This window comes from Dasypus novemcinctus, chromosome 8, assembly GCF_030445035.2.
Source record: "Dasypus novemcinctus isolate mDasNov1 chromosome 8, mDasNov1.1.hap2, whole genome shotgun sequence".
Taxonomy (NCBI): domain Eukaryota; kingdom Metazoa; phylum Chordata; class Mammalia; order Cingulata; family Dasypodidae; genus Dasypus; species Dasypus novemcinctus.
In genome coordinates this window covers 77,712,596-77,735,927 of record NC_080680.1, presented here as the reverse complement: position 1 = coordinate 77,735,927, position 23,332 = coordinate 77,712,596, and the positions used below count along the sequence as shown (strand labels likewise).

Here is a 23,332-nt window from a genome sequence, read left to right as displayed (position 1 = left end):
AATGGACAGGGAACCTCTCTCCCCATCAGTGGTCTCCAGGATCAAAGCCTGGTGAATCCTAGAGGAGAGAAAATGAGAAGACAACACAGACAGCAAAAGCAGCAGGGAAAGAGGAGGGGAAGAGGAAAAAATAAATAATTAAATATTTTAAAATAAAAAGACTACAGGGAAGATGTGTGAAAAGCCTCTGGGGACAGTATCAGATAACACTGAAAGCCGATAGGAAATTTCCAAATAAAAAATTCCAACATGCAATTTTTGCAACATAAATTTCTTATGGTGCTGCAAATATTTTTTAAAACGTATATAGGTTTGGGGACCAAATGTGGCTCAAGTGATAGAATGCCTGCTTCCCACATGGAAGATCCCAGGTTTAGTTCCCAGTGCCTCCTAAAAAGACCAAAATCAAGCAAGTAAATAAATGAAAAAACCAACACAGGGGAGCCGATGTGGCTCAGTGGTTGAGCACTGGCTTCCTGTTTCCAAAGTCCTGGGTTCAATCTCAGGCCCGTGGGCCTCAAAAAAAAATTTTTTTTTAAATATAGGGTCGTAATAAATATATATCTATTTTTATTTATTTCTCTTCCCCCACCCCACTCCCAGTTGTCTGCTTTCTGTGTCCATTTGTTGTGTGCTCTTCCGTGACCGCTTCTATCCTTATCAGCGGCACTGGGAATCTGTGTTTCTTTTTTTGTTGCATCATCTTGTTGTGTCAGCTGTGTGTGTGTGGGGTGCCATTCTTGGGCAGGCTGCACTTTCTTTCGCGCTGGGCGGCTCTCTTTATGGGGCACACTCCTTGAGCGTGGGGCTCCCCTACGCAGGGGACACCCCTGCGTGGCAGGGCACTCCTTGCGTGCATCAGCACTGCATGTGGGCCAGCTCCACACAGGTAAGGAGGCCCGAGGTTTGAACCACAGAACTCCCATGTGGTAGGCGGATGCCCTATCCTTTGTGCCAAGTCGACTTCCCCATAATAAATATTTTTAAAGTCTTTATTATTTGATATCCCTACATTTCATTTGTCTCTATTAATTTAATAATGTATTATTTTAAGTGTTAGAAGGAATGTCAAATCTCTCTTCATTTGCGTTTTGCTTCACTGGTCTTCCAGTAATGGTACCAACTGCAGTGAAACTCTTCAACTAAACACTTAGTTGGAAAATGCTACAAGTAATTTAGCTCTTTCCAAGAAGTGGGTATGCAAATCTCAACTAGGTCCCAACCTTTCGAAAGCAGACTGATTGTGTTTTACCTTCAGTCTTTTTATTTTTTTAACTGTTAACTATACCTACTAATGTTAATGAATGTTGACTAGTATTCCATTGCTTTTGAATATATTAACTGACCAATCAGGTATAATTTCAATTCTATCTTTAACTCGAACCTATTTGATTCCATCAAATAAAAGCACAATTTCCAAGCCTATCTTTAAATCTAACCTAGTAATTGCATCAAATAAAAGCCACATTTCCAACCGAGCGCTTCTAAAGAGGAGTCTCTCCAGGGAAGATACCGGAAGAGCCTTTTTCCCAGAGCAGGAGGGAATGCCCCGTCCACTTTGGCCGCCCCTCGAGGCTCCGCCCCTCACGTACTGCACGCCCGTCTGGGTATATATACCGCCTCCGGGCCTTAGCGCCCAGACAGCGAGCGGAAGTGTCGTAAAGCCGCCGCCGGAGGTGTCGTTCGTACGGCGAGGCCTAAGAGTGGAGCAGGTCCGGTTCCAGGAAAGATAACACAATGTCGATCGAAATTGAGTCCTCGGAGTAAGTCGTAGGGGTGGCGAGTGTTCGCGGCGTAGCGGGGGCCGGGAGGTGCTGCGGAGAGGCGTCCGAGAGGTTCGGAAGTGTAGTGGCATTTCCTTGCCCCCGCAAAAACTTCCTGGATCTGGCTCCTTCGGAGGCGGGCCATCGAGAAAAGGGGCAGCTTTGAGACGTGAAGGGGAAGGCCCCTCAAGAGGTTGCGCTGGGCTGTGGGCAGAACCTACGCCTTGAAGATCCGCCTCCGCTGACCCCTGAGCAAATTAACGATCCACTCAGAACTCCAGTTTAGTTATGTGTGCAAGAGGGATTGGACTCTCCAAGCCTTTCTTTTCTTCGCGACCCGCCTTAAGCAAAGTGTTTCGTTTTCTCCCTGTGCTTGCACAGCCCCCTTTACTTCCCTGTGTCTAGCACTTTTCACCCAGTATTGTCATTGTTTATTTTTCTGCCCACCCCATTAGCTTGTGCAGGCTCCTTTTTTCTTATGGTCCCCGTGTCTAGAACCCCGTAGAAGCTCAGTTACTGTTTTGGAATTAATGAACGACTAGCAATTTTAGCAGGCTCTATTTGAAACCGAAGTTTGATTAGTCTGCGAGCTCTGTGTGGCTCAAAGGATAGACAGAATCTGGAGACTGGGCCAGGAGAATGACAGATTGGGAGGCGGAGGGAGGGTGGTGGTGGTAATGGAGTGAGAGACTGAGTTAAATGAATGACTGCAGACTTCTCCAGGACGCCACCCTGTCCTTGCCAACACTTAATAATTAAATCATCAGACTTAACATTTGTGTCCTGACTGTAAAGTAGGGAGAGTGTCTGTCCTGAAAAGCTCTCCTGGAAGGAAGGGAGATTTATTCATTCAACAAGTATTGATACTCTGTGCCATTGCCATTCTAGATGCTAAGAATACAGCAGTGAATAAAACAGACCAAAATCCATGCTTTTACAGAATGTAGTTGTGATTTGGAATGTCACAGTAGACAAAAACAATGAGTTAAAAGGGAGGTGGATGTTGGTAAATGCTGTGAAGAAAATTAAAGTAGGGTGAATGGGAGTATAGGAGATAGGAACTACATCAGGGTAGGAGTAGGAAAGGGCAGCACGGTTTGGGGCCTGGAAGGTAGGAGACACTGACTGTTCTCACAGCCTTAGGCACCCTGGCTGTAGCAGCAGTGGCTGCTGCATGTTTTTATTATCAGCAATAGCTACCGTTTAAGAAATACTTTATGAGCTAGGTACTCTGTAAGCAGTATATATAGTCAGTCCTTTCAGTAACACAACAGGGTAGTATTTTTATTAACAGATCAGGAATCAGACTTAGAGATGTTAACTCACTTGCCCAAGGTCATGGCTAGTAAGTGACAGAGCTCTGATTCAAATCCCGGAACTATTTCCAAAGCTTTCGGCGATTTATGTATTACTTTGTGTTTGAAGGTAGTGAATTTGATTTGTGCTAAGAGAAGTGTGAGGGCTTTGTGGGAGTTTCTCATTTCAGGAGTGCAAAATGGAAGTCAATGGAAGTGTGCTAAGGAAAATACTATGGTACTGGAAAGCAGAGGTCTAAGTTGGAGGCACTTTTTAAATGGGCTGTGAGAGAAAGATGATTTTTTCAATAGAGCTGCAAGTAGTAGTCAGTTTTCTTCTGCAGGAATTTGGAAGGGTATGATTGTTTTCTTGTAAGGAATGTATGTTCAAGAGCTACACTGCCAGATTTTTCCGCTTATATATATTTGATACCTGGTCGGTCAAATCTTTACCTGTAAATGGGGATGATGATAATATTTTGATGATTAAATGAATTAATCTGTGTAAAATGCTTAGAATAATACCTGGCACTGTAAGTACTGTAAATCTGGTAAACATATAATAAAATGTTTGTGATTTTATGGTTATTTTTTCCCCTAGGATAGAGAATTGACTGAATTCCAAACTGAACATCTGACCTCTGTACTAGCATGGTCCAAAAGAAATATAATATGAGCTACATATGTACTTGTAAATTTTCTAATAGCCAAATTTTAAAACATAGAACACAACAGGTGAAAATAATTTTAATAAAATATTTTATCTGACCCAGTATATACAAATTCTGTTATTTCAACATGGAATAAATATAAAAATTACTGAGATATTTGACATTTTTTGGGGTATTAAATCTTTGAAATCTGGTGTATACTTTACGCTAATAGCACATCTCATTTTAATTACTCAATTTTTATAGGAAATAGTTGATGTGTTTCGTAGATTTTACAGTTGTAAAAGTAGATTCTCACATTTATAAGTTTTCTGCTACTGAATCAAACATCATCTTTTAAAATTAAGTAATATTAGAAATTTGCTCCTTCACACTAGCCTTATTTTTAGTGTTCCTTTGCCACCTGTGGTTAGTAGCTACCATATTAATGCAGCTTTATACCAGTAAGTGTGCAAAGTATAATGGGGCTGATGCCTGCCTGAAGGCGAGAGAAGGTTCTACATTCTTGGTTTCTCTGCAGGCAGATGGGTGGGAGCAGAGAATAAGGAAGAGAGAACAGTGTATCACAGTATGATCCAGTGAAGTTGTACAGTCTCTATGAAGAGGTTTTTTTCACCATGCTCCCTATTATCAAGCTCAAAATGAAGAAGTGTAAATAGTTTTTTTGTTACTTGGTGAAAATGGTTGCTTTTCTCAGCATTTGGAAATTGTCCTTAGGAAACTGAATCCACAATGTTTTTTATTTCACTTGTTGAAAGTTTGGTAATAAAGGCAGTGGATAGGTGAGGAGGCATAGGAAGAAACTGGGCATAATAAAAAGATTTCTGGCCTGGGATTTAAGAGAGCCACCTTGGTACTAACTCCCTTTCTAGCTGGTTGTGAGATAATTAGGGAAATTGTTTTCCCTTTCTGAACTCCAGTTCTGTCTCTGAGATGGGGGAAGAGGCAGAATGGTCCCGTTGTAACTCAGATTCTGTGATTATTGGAAAGTTTTGCTAGCGTGATAAAGAAAAAAAAAAGGTGGTAAGAGGAGGATGAGTAGGAAAAATAAGCTAGGATGGGCTTTATTTGACCTCTCTGATGTGTGAGGATCCTGAACTAGACGACTTACTTTTGTTTTTCAGTGTGATCCGACTCATTATGCAGTACCTGAAGGAGAACAGTTTACATCGGGCATTAGCCACCTTACAGGAGGAGACTACTGTGTCTCTGAATACAGTGGACAGCATTGAAAGTTTTGTGGCTGATATTAATAGTGGCCATTGGGATACTGTTTTACAGGCTATACAGTCTCTGAAATTGCCAGATAAAACCCTCATTGACCTCTATGAACAGGTAAAAATGCTGGTGATTCTGATGCCCTTGGGTTGGCTTATCATGGACCCACTGACTGGGAAACATCAGTGAAATTTCCTTCAAAAGCTATGGGGATATGACAGCCCTTAAAACTTACATTGCCAAGTCTTGATTTTACTTTGTAATTTAAAAAAAATCTCTTGGAAAGGCCAAGAGTTTTCCCAAATTGAGATTATTTCTTAAGTCATCATTAAATGAGCAGAATGGACTTTCTAGAAATAAGAATTTTGAATTGTTTGAAGTAAAAACAGTGAAGTTGGTTTGTTTCTTTATAGTCCATATGAATTCGGTAATTCCCCAAAGGAAATTTCACTAACTGGACAATGGTCTCTGTGGCGCCCATGGAGATAGTCCCATCTTTAGTTTTCTTCAGCATCTGTGTTCTAAACAAGGGGCCTGAGAAAAGGGGAGATTGGAAAACTAAAAATGAAGGATGGAGGTGGAAGAATTGAAGTAATTTTATTATTTTTATTTTTAATTTTTTTACATTTTATTTTACTTATTTATTTCTCCTCTCCCCCTTGTCGTTTTGCGCTTGCTGTGTCTGTTTGTCTTCCTTGTTTCTTTGGGAGGCACTGGGAACGAACCTGGAACCTCCAGTGTGGGAGGGAGGTACCTAATCACTTGAGCCACCTTCACTCCCTGCTTTGTTAGGTCTTTCATTATGTTTTCCTCTTTGTGTCTCTTGTTGTATCAGCTTGTTGTGCCTGCTTGCTGTCTTGCTCATCTTCTTTTAGGAGGCACGGGGAATCTCTGCTTCCTGCTTTTGTTGTGTCTCTTGTTATGTTTTTTTTCTTGTGTTGTTGCATCAGCTTGCTGAGCCTGCCCTTCACACCAGCTCCATGTCTTCTTTAGGAGGCACTGGGGACCGAACCAGGGACCTCCCATGTGACAGCTAAGTGTTCAAATGCTTGAGCCACATCCACTTCCCAGTAATTACTTATAATTACTTCATTTGTCCACCTGAAATCTCTAGTGAAAAGAAAAGGGAGGATTTCCCAATATTGGAAATCTGACAGGCCATATCTCCTTCAGAAACTACAGAAAAAGAAATATTAATTAAAAAAATACGTTGAAACAACTATTTTCTTTCAATTGTCCAGGTGGTTCTCGAATTGATAGAACTTCGTGAGTTGGGTGCTGCCAGATCACTTCTGAGACAAACTGACCCCATGATCATGTTAAAACAAACACAGCCAGAGCGGTATATTCATCTGGAGAACCTCTTGGCCAGATCTTATTTTGATCCTCGTGAGGTATGACTGTGGTAATGAAAAGAAACTCTTGTTTTGGAAATATAGTATGATATATATATATATATATATATATATATTTTTTTTTTTTTTTTTTTTTTAAGATTTATTTTATTTACTCCTTCCCCGTTCCCCCCGTTGTCTGTTCTCTCTGTTCATTTGCTGTGTGTTATTCTGTGTCTGCTTGTATTCTCATTAGGTGGCTCTGGAAACTGATCCTGGGACCTTCCGGAGTAGGAGAGAGGCAATTACTCTCTTGTACCACCTCAGCTCCCCTGTTTTACTATGTCTTCTTATTTTCTCTCCTCTGTGTTTCTTGTTGCATCCTCTTGCTGTGCTGGCTCTCTGCATCGGCCAGCACTCCTGCGTGGGGTGACTTTCCCACGTAGGGTGGCATTCCCATGCAGGGCAGCTCTCCTGTGTAGGGTCACATTCCCACATAAGCTGGCACTCCGAGTGGGCCAGCTTGCCCTCACCAGAAGGCCCTGGGCTTCAAACCCTGGATGGGAGCCCAATTGGTTGAGCCACATCCGTTTCTCTGATATGATATTTTTAATACTTTATTCTACGTATTTTGTACTTTTGATGTAAGTTTTGAGAATGATGCTGTCTCATCATATTTATTAGCCTAAATTGCATTTATTAAAGAGAATAATTTTGTTCAGTTTTCTTAGTCTTTTGAAGGGTCTTCCTTCCCATTTATTCCCATTTTAGAGGATTGTGTGTTGGTTAGTTAAAATAAAAAAATCAGAATTTTTTTTTTTAAGGATGTACTGGGAATTGAACCTGGGATCTTGTATGTGCAAAGCAGGTGCTCAGCCACTGAGCTATACCTGTTCCTCCTGATATCATTCTCACACCAGTCTTAAGTGTTTACCTGGTCCTGAAGTGCTGCCTGACTACTGGTTTGGACACTGCACTGCATTTGTACCTCTTGCCTCTGACAGAGTTTTCTTCTGGCTCTCCCAGTCCCTAGTAGCTCATGCTTATGCTTCTCAGCCAAACATGGTGACTGATACTTTTTCCCTTTAAAAAGCTTAAGGTTTAAGTGCATTTCAAATGAAAAGATCAATAATGACAATAAAGTGGAAAAAAAAATAGAAATTTAAAAGATACTAAGTAGAAAATAGCCTTCCAGTTATACATATCTAACATATTCTAGTTGTCTATATAGATATTAATAGTGATCTTATATGATCTCTACACATATTAAAGGGTGAGTATTCTTATCTTTCCCTGGAGTTTACAAGCTCAAAAACTAACAAGAGGCTACCAACGGAGAAAACATACTAGTATGAGAAAAAGAATTTACTAAATGGTATCCTGCTGGTCTGAAAGCTAATTCAGTTCCGAAACAGAAGAAATTAGTCCCTTCTTAATTGTGGAGTCCACAATTTCCTATTAGGAATAAATAACATTTCAAAATTAGTCAAGATCCAGGGCTGACATTTAGGAACCTGATAGATTTATCTTGATGACATAAAAATCCAGTTTTCTCAACTACCTTATTATATTCTGAGTGGTGTGTTGGACTCGCAAATAGCAACTGTCTACCAATACAACTGATCAAGAATGGGGAGGTGGCTGGGTAACAGGGAAGGTGGCGCACAACTGCAGTTGAATGACACTTTCTCTTCCAAAACGTCATTACAGGTATAGTTTGATTCTTTCCCACCTAGTCTTTCACTGAAGGTTGTCCAGATAGGAGGATGAAGAATTTAAAAGACACTGGATAATGGAAAGTTAAAGTAAACTCACAGAAACCATGAAGATAAAGGAAAGTAGTTTAGATTTCTAGGACAGGCTTTAAGTTAGAGGTGAGGAAGAATTTCTGGATTGGAAGTATTTGACCTGAAGAGATTACACAGGGGAAGCAGACTTGACCCAGTGGATAGGGCATCCGCCTACCACATGGGAGGTCCGCGGTTCAAACCTCGGGCCTTCTTGATCCATGTGGTGCTGGCCCATGTGTAGTGCTGATGCACACAAGGAGGGTTGTGCCACACAGGGATGTCCCCCACGTAGGGGAGCCCCACACGCAATGAGTGCGCCCCATAAGAAGAGCCTCCTAGCGTGAAAGAAAAGTGCAGCCTGCCCTAGAGTGGCACTGCACACACAGAAGCTGACACAAAAAGATGATGCAACAAAAAGAAACACAGATTCCTGGTGCCGCAGAAGAACACACAGCGAATGGACAGAGAGCAGACAACTGGGGCGGGGGCAGTAGAGAAATAAATCTTTTTTAAAAAAATTACACAGGTGTATAATTACACAGGTGTATAATGAATTAAATCAGCTCCACAGATTTTTCAAATACTGGAAAAACAATTCTGGCTTTGATGTGGTTTACTTGGACTCTTATCAGAAATAGCAGTGTGTGTTGGCTGACCTCAGTTCCCTCCATCTCATTCTTTTGAACTGCAAGTGGTCAGATTGGGATTGGGAAGTTTTTTTTCCTCCCAAAGATTATTTATCTCCTTCCCCCACCCCCACCCCCGCCCCAGTTGTCTGCTATCTGTGTCCAAGTCCTTTTGCTGTGCGTTCTTCTGCATCTGCTTGTATTCTTATTAGGCGGCTTTAGAAACCGATCCTGGGACCTTCTGGAGTGGGAGAGAGGTGATCATGCTCTTGCACCACCTCAGCTCCCTGATCTGCTGCATCTCGTATTATCTCTTCTCTGTGTCTCTTTTTGTTGCGTCATCTTGCTTTGCCAGCTCTCTGCATGGCCCAGCACTCCTGCACAGGGCAGCACTCCATGTAGGCCAGCACTCCACGTGACCCAGCTCGCCACACGAGCCAGCTTGCCCTCACCAGGAGACCCTGAGCATCAAACTCTGGACCTCCTGTATGGTAGACAGGAGCCCAGTTGCTTGAGCCAAATCTGCTTCCTGGAAGTTCATTCTTTTTTTTTTTTTTTTTTTTTTTTAAAGATTTATTTTATTTATTTAATTCCCCCGCCCCCCCCCCGGTTGTCTGTTCTCTGTGTCTATTTGCTGCGTCTTGTTTCTTTGTCCGCTTCTGTTGTCAGCGGCACGGAAGTGTGGGCGGCGCCATTCCTGGGCAGGCTGCTCTTTCTTTTCATGCTGGGCGGCTTTCCTCACGGGCGCACTCCTTGCGCGTGGGGCTCCCCCACGCGGGGGACACCCCTGCGTGGCAGGGCACTCCTTGCACGCATCAGCGCTGCGCATGGCCAGCTCCACACGGGTCAAGGAGGCCCGGGGTTTGAACTGCGGACCTCCCATATGGTAGACGGACGCCCTAACCACTGGGCCAAAGTCCGTTTCCCATGGAAGTCATTCTTAAAAACAAAATTTGTTTAATTAATTTCCATTCTAACTGGGCAGTTTTTCATATTTTCCTCTTTGAATGTTTCTGCTTGTTCGTTTAATGCCCCCCCCACCTTAATAAGCACATTCATAGCTTGCTGCTGCTTCTTGGAAATCATGCTATTGCTCTCCTTTTTCAGGCTTATCCAGATGGAAGTAGTAAAGAAAAGAGAAGAGCAGCAATTGCCCAGGCCTTAGCTGGGGAAGTCAGTGTAGTCCCTCCATCTCGTCTCATGGCATTGCTGGGACAGGTAATTAAACCCTGATGGAACGGAAATAACCCTGAACTCCAGTACCACTTCCTGTGTATTAACTATATGTATGAGTTAAAGAAATTGGATGTGAAAATAACTGGGGGACCACCTATAGACCTGCTCATACCAAGAGCTGTGCCATTCCACATCTCTCTCTTCCAGAAGAGGCAGCATAGCTTAGTGATTAAGAGTATAGAGTTGTTTAGAATTAGGGTTATCATAGAGTTTATATCCAAAATACAGTATACCTTTTGAGAGTAAATGGGGTGCTTTTGATCACGATGCTTGGATACTGGGTGCAAATGGGAGCTATCCTGGGCAAATTGAACAATAGTTCACTCTAATTAGATTGCTAGCTATGAGGCCTGGGACAAGTTACTTAAGTTTTGTGATACTATTTACTCATCATGTTGTTGTAAGCATTAAATGAGATGGTATGTGTAAAGCACTTCAAGCGTTGACTGGAACGTAGTTCAATAAAGGGTAGCTGCTATTGCTGTGCCTTTTATATGAGCATGTGCCTTACATGAGCCTGGCATATATTGTTTTGTCCTTTCAACACCTCTAGAAAATTAGGCTTTTTTCCTTACTTTTTGAGTTCGCAGAATTGAGAGTTGAAGTTATATAGTTGGCCCAGGACAGTCTGTTTCCAAAGACTATGATTTTTCCACCCCCACCCCCACCCCCACCCCCCATGGTTTAGTCTCATATACTGTTGTGATCATAACTTTTGGAGGCAGCCTTTTTGGAAAACAGTTTGTATCAAGAGCCTTAATGGATGTGAGGGTGATCTGGCTACAACATTTGTAACCTCCTTGATCACTGGGGTTGAGTCAGCTTATCTGACTGGCTAGGTGCCTGTCCCCTTCCTCCCTTACCAGTCCATGTGTGTCCCTCCCGAAGCTGTGTGCTCAGGTGAGGAGGACTGGTCCTCAGTCAAGGGTGTTTGAGTAATTGCACTCCCCTGCTAGAACCTCCAAACAAGCTCTCAAGAGCCTTAACCATTCATGTTCTTTTTGGATCCAGTAATTCCCTCTTCTAGGAATCTATTCCAAGGGACTAAATTCCTCAATAGAAAAAGCCATATGTGCAAAGATGTTTGTTGCAGCATTATTTGGATGAGTGAAATATCAGAAATGATAGTTATGTCATAGTATGAACTGATAATAGGTGAAAAAATGATGATATAAAATTTTACTTAAAGTATAACTACAACTAGCTTAATTACATACATATACGAGGGGGGAGAACTAGAAGGAAGTACATCAAGTATGAGCAGTGACTGTGTTTGGGTGTTGGAGTCCTGGGAAATTTCTGTTTTCAAATTTTATTTGTAATGAAAGCCACACCCATGAGAAAATAGGTGTGGGACCAATTTGGTAGCTCCCAGAATCTTTTCCCACTCTGAGATCAGCCTGTATCCCCAGGACACAAGCAGATTTTATTGTGATTGGATGGCCAAAGATGGTGGTGGGCTTGTAGGGCTCAGTTTCCTCTGAACCTTGTTCTTTTGGGGGTGACTTTGTCTAGCAGTTAGGAATCAGACCTTAAAAACACATGAGTGGGTTACTGTTCATTTCTTTACTCATAGGCTTTGAAGTGGCAGCAGCACCAGGGATTGCTTCCTCCCGGCATGACCATAGATTTGTTCCGAGGCAAAGCAGCTGTCAAAGATGTGGAAGAAGAAAAGTTTCCTACACAGCTGAGCAGGCATATTAAGGTAGGCTCCTTGGTCAGTGAGTAAGCATTTGTTGAGCACTTAATATCTGCTCAGCCAGGCCCCGTGCCAGAAGCTTGGGTAGCAGATTTCATTCTTCAGCTCTGTCAGAACATTTAGATGGCTGCTGGTATCCACTGGAGTACTGCTTTGGCCTGGCTCAGATGTCTAGCCAAGTGGACATATATTTGACATGTAGTGCAGCATCTGTACTTATACTTCCTCTCAAGAAGCCAGCGTTTGAAGAATAGGACTAACTGAATGTTCCTTACAGTTGTCGTATTCAGCAGTGTGTGTTTGCCTGCAGTGGGGCAGGCAGAGTGCCCCAGGCATGGATTGTAAAGTGGGCTTATGGGATATTTGAGGAAAATGATTTTATCATCTTATGGCTGGTTCTTGTTTTTTTAAATCTCAAACTTTCTTGGAAAAAGCACAATCAAGTAATTGCTGCATTCCCAGAATTCTAAGCATACTTCAGCATCTCTTTTATATTACATTTTTTCACTCGGTTTGTGCTCAAATGAATTCATGGATTTTAAAATACCTTATATTCCTCAAATCTTTGACCATGGTTTAGTGTTTTGGATTTGTCTTCTGGACTACATGTTCTGACTTATAGATAAAGATATTTTTAAGCACTACCTTTATTTACTCTGGCTGAAGCCTTGTGACAAGTAGAAGCCTATTATAATTATGCTGCTGAGCTAAGATTTTCTATTATAAACACTCTTCCTTCTTTGGCATTTAAAATGAAATTCAAAATAGAGCTTTTTTCTGCTCTTTGCATCTAATATTCTGTAGTTTTCATGTGTTACTGGGAGCATTGTCACTGGTAAATGCGCAGGATGCCATTTACCAGGCATCAGTCTATCAACTTTATTGTTTTGTTTTAAGATTTATTTTATTTCTATTCCCTCCCCCCCACCGTTGGCTGCTCTGTGTCCATTCGCTGTGTATTCTTCTGTGTCCCCTTGTATTATCAGGTGGCACTGGGAAACTGTGTCTCTTTTTGTTGTGTCATCTTGCTGCATCAGCTCTTCGTGTGTACAGCACCACTCCTGGGTGGTTGTGCTTTTTTCATGCAGGTCAGCTCTCCTTGCGGAGCGCACTCCTTGTGCATGGGGCTCTCCTACATAGGGAACACTCCTTGCGTGCGGCAGCACTGCACGTGGGCCAGCTCACCACATGGGTCAGGAGTCCTGGGTATAGAGCCCTGGCCCCTGCATATGGTAAACGGACACTTTATTAGTTGGAGCCACGTCCGCTTCCCCAGTCTATCTACTTTAATTAGTTCTCACAAAGTTAAATAGCCACATGTTATCATTAGATTAATGAAGGTCATGAAAAAACATAGTAATTGGAAGTTTGTTTACAAAATAGTATAGGAAAACAAACATTTGTTTTGGACAAAAAGAGTTTGTGTTTTTTTTCAGATGCACTACAGGATCATATTAGGCCATTATTACATTGCATGAAAGTCATGCTAACAATGGCTGATTCTAATGAAAACTCATGGTCTGAGCTAAGTCCCATGTTAAAATAGTTTTTTTCCCCTCCCTTTGGAAATATCAAATCCACGTTAAAAAAAAAACAAGTTTCAACAGTTTTTTTCCCCTCCCTTTGGAAATATCAAATCCACGTTAAAAAAAAAACAAGTTTCAACAGAGAGTCTAGACATAGAACTGGTCGGAAAATACAGCGACTGTCATCCTGTGTCTAGATGCAGAAAAACTCCTTAAGGTAGGGCCAACCATGACTTTGTTACTTTATGCTAGGGTAGGGTTTGTCAGAAGGTTAAAATGGGAATTGTTTTAAGGCCTCGAGATAAAATGTATCTATTTCATTGTTTCATTTGAAACAGTTTGGTCAGAAATCACATGTGGAGTGTGCTCGGTTTTCTCCAGATGGTCAGTATCTGGTCACTGGGTCTGTTGATGGATTCATTGAAGTATGGAACTTTACAACTGGAAAAATCAGAAAGGTAAAGTATTTTAAATATATTAACTTCCCTAGTAGAAGAATTACTGGCTTTGAATTACTGCTTTTCTGTGTTTATCTCTTAAGTCAGATGAATTGAGAAAGGGTCTGAGTATTATGAGTATGATTACTTCTGTAAATTTTTAAAAAATTTCTTATTGATTTAAGGAGCTCTTTTCTATTTTGAGGAAACCAGCCTTTGTAATATGTATTGCAAATATATTTTTCCATACTGTTTTTTTTTTTTAACTTTTCTTTACAAACTTTGACATTTTTTGTCTCATCAAATTTATCCATCATTTCTCCCATAATTTCTTCTGGTTATTTCATTTTTTATCCATGTGGACTTTATTTTATTCACTGAGAATTTTCTGAATTCCACTGCTTGAATAGTGGATGTATTGAATGATTTTCATTTTCTACTTTATATATTTTTCTTTTTGGTTTGTTTGTTTTTAAACCTTAAAGCAATATTACTTTACAATTAGAGAATATGGATATTTCCATTTGAGCAGTAATGGATACTAGAAGAACCATCACAAATAAATAGGTTAGTCAATAAATTGTTTTAGGGAAAGTACTGACAGTTTGAAAAAATCATTAGTTTCTTACCTCATATCCTTACATAAAGAAATTTTGGTTTATTAAAGAACCAAATGTAAAATATGGATCTGTATGGAAATTTTGTCCAACAGATGGAAGGAAAATGAAATGAAAAAAAATCAGTGAGCAAAACTCTAGAATATTATTTTTTTCAATATTAATCTGAATTGTATAAAATTATTCCCAACATTATCACTTGTTCATTAGGAACAATATGTACATGGCACTTCAGTTGCTCCAGAGATTCAGAGCAAGCACAATCCATTATCCTGCTTTTCAGTGAGTTTGTAGAGGCTTAGGGCAATGTAGTGTTGGCGTTATTTTGATAATTGCTTACCATTGTTTCCTTTAGGATCTTAAGTACCAGGCCCAGGATAACTTTATGATGATGGATGATGCTGTTCTCTGCATGTGTTTCAGCAGAGATACAGAAATGTTAGCAACTGGAGCCCAAGATGGAAAAATCAAGGTACGGATTACTACACAAACTCTTGTATGGAGACATTTTGAGAATTCTTTTGTAATGAGGTAGTACCCTATACATATTCAGCATAATAATAGCTATCGTTTATTGAGCATCAATTTGATGGTAACCACTTTATTTTTCTTGTTTAATCCTATTAATAACTGCCCAGGGAGGTCCAATAACTTGTTTAAGGTCACACAGTTGGTGAGTGATAGATCTGGTACTTTTATCCAGACCTGCTCATGCCCTTTCTGCTGTACCACCCTTGCTCACCTTATATAATGTATTGTACTTTGCTTTTTTTTTTCAGGGGATGGCTTATAATTGATTGCTATGGTTTATATTTATTGCTGGTAAAATACTCTGGCCTAGATAAAGTACAGAATGGTTTCTGCTAAGTGTCTAAATTTTTGTTTCAATAATAAGGAAAGACATTTAAGTTTCAAAGGATTCAGTTGTCATTGTACTATATGATGCAAACATCATATTCAGCTTTTGGCCTGCATTTTTAATGCTGTTGGAGTATATTAGTGAGCATTGCCTCTTTCTCAACTCTGCAGGCTATTGTAGGACTCTCTTAAGTTTTTACTCTTTTTTTTTTTTTAACAAAGGTATGGAAGATTCAGAGTGGACAGTGTTTACGGAGATTTGAAAGGGCACACAGTAAAGGCGTTACCTGTCTAAGCTTTTCTAAGGATAGCAGCCAGATCCTCAGTGCCTCATTTGACCAGACAATTAGGTAAGTAAGAACCCCCAAACTCCAAATACTCAGGTCTGATGAGGCCCAGGAGGGAGGTACTAGTGATTCTTAATGCTTTCACCAGGACAGTGTGATATGAGAGTGAGGGTATGTGAGACTTCATTTCCCCTGTCAAACTACAGCTAACAGTGCTATCCTTTTGTCCATTGGAGTGTCTACTCACAAGAAAGATTAGAAAGGGATTATAGCATTATTTCATGTTTTTCCAGCTGTGATCAGAATCACCTAGAGGGCTTGTTAACAAATACAGATTCCTAGTCCTGCAGGCCTATTGATTATGAATCTTATGATAACCAGTTTTTTGTAAAGGTCTGTCCTTGAATAGAAGCTTGTGGTGTTACTAGCTTATTTTCTCCCAATCTCTTTTCTGTGCAAAGATTTTGTTCTGGGTTTTTTTGCTTTAGATAAAATGAAAGTTACACTTCTTGCACAATTGGATAGCCCTCTTTCTTCACTTAATAGTAGTATAACATGAGCTTCTGTAATTCAGCTAAAATACATTCATTCAACACTTGGTTCTATCCATAATATATTGACTATTAATTGTTCTTTTCCTTTGCTTTTATATGTGATAGAATTCATGGCTTAAAATCTGGGAAAACTCTGAAGGAATTTCGTGGCCATTCCTCCTTTGTTAACGAAGCAACATTTACACAAGATGGACATTATATTATCAGTGCATCCTCTGATGGCACTGTGAAGGTTAAGTATTTGGTTTTGGTTTATTTTGGGGTGTCTTTTCATCTTTGTCCTTTGAGGAATTATCAGTGGTGATAATTGTGGTGAAGAAAAGCTCTTTATTAGCCGTTTATAACATAATTGAGTATGAGACAGTAATAATATTCTGTGGGTTATCCCTGTTGGCCTGGCGATCTCAAATAAAACTCCAAACAAACGTCATGTGCAGGAAGAGGAAGGTTGGGAGTCCTACACTCAAATCATTCGTCATTCTCAGATAAGCACAGTAGTTAATCTTGATATAGGTATAGCCCCACCCTTAGTAGTCAAATTCACATCTCAGTGGCCCAGTAAATCTTTTTTGTTGAGCTGCCTAACCACATTCAGGGCCTTCACAATATAGTATTTATAGAGGAGCAGGAGAGGTGCAGAGAAGAACCAAGCCAGCTTTCAAATACTGAGGTGGTTTTTTTTGGAGGGTGGGTATTTAACTGCCTTTTTTAAAAAAACTGTTTTGGCCCTCAGCTAAGAGCAATGGACTTTCACTACTTCTAAGAGGTTTAGTTATTTGAAGAAAGGACCTTATTTTCTAGAAAAGATATCAGAATCCCAAATAAAAAATTGCTAAAGATCTTTGAGACACTGTATTTACATAATGGGCCTGCTTCTAAATTGCCTTATGAGTTAGTGCTTTCTGCCAAAAAAGCTAGACATTTTAATGCAAGTACTTAAAAGTCAGGGCCCCCTCTGAAACTGCTTTTTGGGAATTGAAATAGAAATCTGAGGCAGGGGATGTATTCTCCCTCAGGATGGGTGGAGAATACATATAGCTCTGAGTAGTTTAATGATGACATTTGCTCTCTTTGTGCTATATACAGGCCTTGTTTACAATCTGTAGATGCCATTGCAGAGTGACTTATCTAGGCCTTTCTGTTTTGTGGTCTTTCTGCTTCTGTTTTGATTTGGGTAAAACATACCTGACCTTTTGGACAAAAGCACTACACACCTTAGAGCTGTTGATCTCTGAAATGTTCAGCTTGCCTTCAGAGCAGAGTGTGGAAAATAGACACTGGGGCAACTAGTGGGGCAACTCTTTTCTTCTCATTTTGTAGGTTTTATTAAACATCTGTTTTGTGCTTTGCTCTATTGAAGGCACAGAGGACACATACAACATAGCCCATGCCTTTGGGACATTGCTACCTCATTAAGTGAGTAGTGTCCAGATAATGCCATGCAATAGTTGGACTTCTGAGCACATCTCAGGTTTTAATAATTGTGATGCCTGATTTAACTCCTTTTGTTTATAGCATCCCAGGAAGGCAAGGGTGAAAAGCATCATGGTAGAGAACTGTTAACAAGAGATATTGGACTGGGAGAGGTAAATACATGTCGCCAAGAGTGGCTGCCACTTGATGGATCCTCCTATGTGAGCTAACATTGTGACTTCTAGTCAGTGGCTCTCAACATAGGCTGTATATATTAGGATCATTTTTGGAACTATTGAAAGGAATGCACATTATTACCCCAGACCTACCAAATAAGAATCTCAGGATAGGGTCCTGGACAGGAGCATTTTAAAAGCCTCCATTTGATTTTTTTTTTCTTCCTACATTTAATTTTGATTTTCAGACAAGGATAGCTTCCTAGTTGTTTGACAGTAGCAATGTTGACACATAGCTAATTTTAAAGATAGGTAGCTTTCTTAGCCAAGGAAAAATGTGCAAGAAAAAGATAATAGATTTAAAGGGTTTTATTATTTAACTCTGTGACTTTTGTTTAGTTTGTGCCAACTAGTCAACAAATAGATGAGTGCTTACTAAGTACTTGGCAATGCTGGGTATTTAGACGTAAAATCAAGAAATTTCTTTTTTCTGCATCAATTTTATTTTTTTGATAACATCAAAATGTCAGAAATCCTTATACAAAAAAAACCTTAATGTCTTAAATTTCTGTGTGGTAGGTTTGGAATATGAAGACCACAGAATGTTCAAATACATTTAAATCCCTGGGCAGCACGGCAGGAACAGATATCACCGTCAATAGTGTGATCCTGCTTCCTAAAAACCCAGAGCACTTTGTGGTGTGTAACAGATCAAACACGGTGGTCATCATGAACATGCAGGGCCAGGTGAGTGCTCAGAATGTACCTTTGCACAGGACCTAGAGACCATTCCTAAATAAGTGTATCCTGGTCTTAGCCCTCCCAATACATGGCAGTAACCAAAACAGATTCACCACTCTGTGAACCATATAAGCTCTATTTGTTTTTCAGACGTTTAATCTATATAATTCTATAAAGTATCTCTTCAGTGTCTCAAAAGTTATCTCCTTTCTTTAGGTAGGATGTTTGTATAGTATGCTCTTTCTTTTTCATCCTTTGGGTAAATGAGGCTCTGGTCTGTCTTTAAGCCTCCTTCAGAACCTCACTGAAATTTTCCAGATAACAGTGCCTGTCTGAGTCAGGGCGAGTCAGCGTGGTATGGATTACCAGCTGGGGACATCAGGTACCACATGATCTAAGTGAGAACTCTCACAGGGGAAGGGCAACAGTGGCTTCACGGAGCCTCCCCTTTGTCGCTATGAAAGTAGCCCTGAGGGCGTCAAGAGCATCAAGGGTGAGATCCCAACCCCTGGCATGTGTTCCGTGCTACTGAAATGTCGGCCTGGGCACTTGAAGATCTTCCTGAACATGGAGAAGACCCAGGGGCTGGTTTGTGGTACTCTTCGTCTCCACCCCTTGAGTTCCCCATAGTAGTTGAGAAGCTACAGCTGAGATGGCTGGTGTACAATATCTGTTGGGCCACAGTTCACATCTGCTGAGCACACTTCATAGTTCTGTTTTTTATTTTGAAAAATTAATTTTAGATTCATATGGAAGTTAAATTGTACAGAGAGTTCTTGTATACCCTTCACCCAGTTTTCCTCAAAGATAACATCCTACCTGACCATATATAATTCTCAAAACCAGGAAATTGACATCAGTACAATACATTAATACATATACCAAGCTTGCTTGGATTTCAAGTTTTTATATGCACCCCTTTTTTTTTTGAGGTGGGGAGGTAATCATTATTCTATGAAATTTCACTACGTGTAGTTTTGTGTAACTGCTGTCACAATCAAGATATAGATTGTTTCATCACCCCCAAAGAAATTTCCTCATGCTGTGATTTTATAGTTATACCCTTCCCCGAGCCCTAATCCCTGGCAACTCTACGTCTGTTTCCATCACTGTTATTTTGTCAGTTTAAGAATCTTATGTATAAATGGAATCATATAGTATGTAATTTTGAGATTGGTTTCTCCTAGCTTGATTTATGATAATTTTAAAGTTCTGTTAAATAGAGCAAGCCAAGTCTTGGAGACAAATTTTTACCCTGCATGGGCATAACATTTCTCTCTCTCAAAGTGCAAAATAATGTGTTTAGAATGCTGCACATGGCTAAACTGCTAATCCACGTGTTTGGTTTTTGTTTTGGGGTGTCATATAATCTAGATTGTCAGAAGCTTCAGCTCCGGTAAGAGAGAAGGTGGTGATTTTGTTTGCTGTGCCCTCTCTCCCCGTGGTGAATGGATCTACTGTGTGGGGGAAGACTTTGTGCTCTATTGTTTCAGCACAGTCACTGGCAAACTGGAGAGAACACTGACCGTGAGTATTACTGATTTAAGGTTAAAAGAAGTTATGTTAATGCTTTTGGCTTCTGAGCTCTGAAGTCCACACCTTTTCTAGATTAACTGATATCAGTGTGAAGCTAGGTATTAAAAAGTAATGGAGGGAAGCACTTGTGGCTCAAGGGATAGGGCTTCTGCCTACCATATGGGGGGACCTGGGTTCGATCCCTGGGGCCTCCTGGTGAAAAAGAAGAGAAAGTGCTGCGCGGTAAGCCAGTGCCTGCGTGAGTAAGTCACACAGCAGGATGACAATTCAACAAAAGAGAGACGAAGGGGAGAGTCAAGGTGAAGCACAGCAGAAACCAGGAACTGAGGTGGCGCAGCTAACAGGGAACCTCTCTCCATATCAGAGGTCCCCAGGATCAAATCCTGGTGAATCCTAGAGGAGAAAAAATGAGAAGACCAAAAGGAGAAATAGATACAGAAGATCAGACAGCAAAAATAGTAGAGGAGGGGGTAGGGGAAGGGGGAAAATAAATAAATAAATCTTTAAAAAACAAAAGTAATGGAGAGAACTAAAAACCAAACAAAAAGACCAAAAAAAAAAAAAAAAAAGTAATGGAATCATTTTATCACTAAATAAAGGATCCATAGGTAATTGTATAGAACTAATTTCTCTGTCAGGGAAAGTCATCCTTTGGTGAGCGCTCAGCTTCAGGGGGATAGGATAGGTATACATAGAGCCAAGAAGAAGGAAGGGAGCATTCCTGTCTATAGTCGGCTAGATATGCCAGATCTTCCCCATAGGGATTGGAGAGTGACAGATGTAGCTAGATCTCTCCAAATCCTTTTCAAGTTCTTACTTGTACATTATCTTATTGAACTCATATTATGATGTTTGTAAAACTTACAGCTGTTTGGTCAATGCAAGGAGAATATATTACAATAATTAATGCCAGCTTCTATAACAATCCCCAAATCTTAGTGGCTTAACAAAATAAGCATTTATTTCTGTGTCACAATGTGATGTGAATTTGTAGTGGTCCTCCATCTTTTAGCTATGCCATTTGGAATATGTGGTCTGAAGTGGGAGGGAGATATCTAATTGCTTGAGCTACCTCCATTCCCTGCTTTGTTTTGTCTCTCATTGTGTATCCTCCTCGTGTCTCTTACTGTGTCTTGTTGTGTCAGCTTGCCCGTCTGTCAGCTCTCAGCTCACTGTCCTGTTTGTCTGTAGGAAGCCCCGGGAACCAAACCTGTGACCTCCTGTGTGGTATGCGGGAGCTCAGTTGCTTAAGCCACATCTGTTTCCCTATGATCTCTTTTTCTGAAATTATTCTTGAGTGAACTTTTGATATAGTCCTGTGAAACTTCAGGTACAGATCTAAGATGTGAGCAAAACAAGATGAGGTGGAGAGTATCTCGCTCAGGAGCCTGGAAAATACAAGTTCACTGAGCTGGAGGAATCATTTGGTGCCAGCCACTGTCTTGGCCTAGAATTTACAAAATGATAACATCATTACTCCTAAAGTTCTGGAAACCCTAATTCTTCTTTTTTATAAGCTAGCATGAGAGCATGAATTTAAATATAAGATTAGCTATAATGCAAAAATGATTTGGGACAAAGCATTGTTATTTACACATTATGAGAAACTACAAAAAATATGACCAGAAATTGATAGCCTCATTTGAGTTTCTGATTTGCTTGTATTTACTTCCTTGGTGCCTCCCTGTTTCCACCTTTTATTCCAGCTGCTCGTGAGGCTGCCTTGGGCTTGATTCCTTTGTGAGCAGTGGAAGCTTCCCTTCTGCTGAGAGCCTCTTTCTGGATTATTTGTTATAAAACCGTATGTCCTAACCCTGTGCTTTTATCTGTCACAGGTTCACGAGAAGGATGTGATTGGAATTGCACATCACCCTCATCAGAATCTGATTGCTACATACAGTGAAGATGGGCTCTTGAAGCTTTGGAAACCCTAATTCGACTTTTTAAACTAGCTTGAGAGCATGCACGCAAATGAAGATGTATTCATTATTCACGTGTTGCTCTTTTTTTTGGCTGGCTTTTTAAGGAAACATTGAGATAGCCACAGAATTTTTTTCTTTTCAGAATAATTTTTGAAAAGTCACATTTAACTAACAGTTATTCTTTTTGTGTGTATATTTTTAAGGTATTAGTTTATCTGCTTCTGAATGGGGCAGTGTTTTCTATAATCTATTTGGAGTGTGAAATACTAGTATTTCTAGAAAAAATTATACTCCTTTGATTATTTGAGATGCTGATTAAAATGTACTTCCCACAGTACAACTTGTAAATAAGGAACTGTCCCATTCAGTAGCTGTTTTCTGTTCCTTTAAGGGAAATCTTTTTTTAAAAATAAACTTTACCACTTCTGAAGGTGTAGTTTTTAAATGTAAAATAAGTGCTCATCTAATTTTATTTACTTAGAATCAAGTGGGGGTGACAACATTATTTCTGCCAAATCTCATGTACTGCAGGAAGGCAATTCCTAGGATAGTAGGATAGAGTGAAAATGTAAAAAGGCCAATTGATGCATAATAGGGTATCATTTCACTACCTCCACCCTTCCATTCATTATTCTCAGTTTGCCTTTTCAAATTTTCAGGCTAACACTAGGAATATAGTCTCTTCGGGATAGAACTAGTTGTAAGATTCATTATGAGAATTCAAAGTTTTGGCATCTTTTTGTATGTGGAGGTAGATTTGGCATTGAAAATGTGCTGTTTTGAAGAAAAATTAATAAAGGACATGAGATTTACAAAGTCTCTTTTGCAATGTGCATCATCACCAGTTTAAAGTCAACAAAACCTGTGAAATATTTTGGATGTCTTTCATGAAGATGGAGCCACCTATGTTGAGGTTTAAAGGGCACTATGCTAGGCACTATTTCAAGAAAGTGAGATATTTGTTTCTTTGGGTCTTTTATGCCTCTTAACTTTAGACTTTTTTAAAGGTAAAAACTGGTGGAGAAAGATGAAAATTTTCAGTCTTATAACTAACTTTTGTGACTTGAAGTACATATACCCTGATCCTGTGCCTGATGGTGCTCCCTAATAGCTGAGCAACACTAAGGATTTCCTCTTTCCCAGTCACATTCTATAACTTACTTTCCTTTTATCACAAAGCCTGAAGGTTTTTTTTTTTTTTTTTTTTCCTGTGGAAGTCCAGTTACCTTGGAGTTTACTGAAAGAAAAAGGTCATGTTTTCCTGCAATACCCTTTTCTTTAAATAATTGTGACTTATTATAGAATTAGGGAATGCTACATTTGTGATGCAGTACAAAACACCAAAATTTTGGGTTGTACCTAATTAAAGAAAAATCTCAAAAATTTGTTGAAATACTGTAGTAGCCAATAAATAGAGGCATGGTGGGCATAGGAATGCCATTGGGCCGGGGCGGGGGTGGGGGGGTGGTGAGGAGTGAGAATCACTGGAACCACTCAATTTCTTTAAAAAGCAAAATGGGGGCGTCCGTCTACCACATGGGAGGTCCGCGGTTCAAACCCCAGGCCTCCTTGACTTCTTGACCTGTGTGCAGCTGGCCCATGTGCAGTGCTGATGCGCACAAGGAGTGCCCTG

The 23,332-nt window shown here is 40.2% G+C and overlaps 1 protein-coding gene across 1 annotated transcript; it reads left to right on the top strand.

The window, feature by feature from the left end:
• The first annotated feature begins 1,466 nt into the window (after positions 1 to 1,466).
• SMU1 (SMU1 DNA replication regulator and spliceosomal factor) lies at positions 1,467 to 22,515 on the top strand. The gene is made up of 12 exons (XM_004478191.5): positions 1,467 to 1,763; positions 4,854 to 5,064; positions 6,189 to 6,341; positions 9,805 to 9,915; positions 11,510 to 11,638; positions 13,497 to 13,616; positions 14,568 to 14,684; positions 15,293 to 15,420; positions 16,017 to 16,143; positions 18,080 to 18,247; positions 19,616 to 19,768; positions 21,613 to 22,515. Exons 1-12 carry the CDS (start codon positions 1,738 to 1,740, stop codon positions 21,709 to 21,711), a joined length of 1,542 nt encoding a protein of 513 aa, XP_004478248.1. The 5' UTR covers positions 1,467 to 1,737; the 3' UTR covers positions 21,712 to 22,515.
• Positions 22,516 to 23,332: the final 817 nt, after the last annotated feature.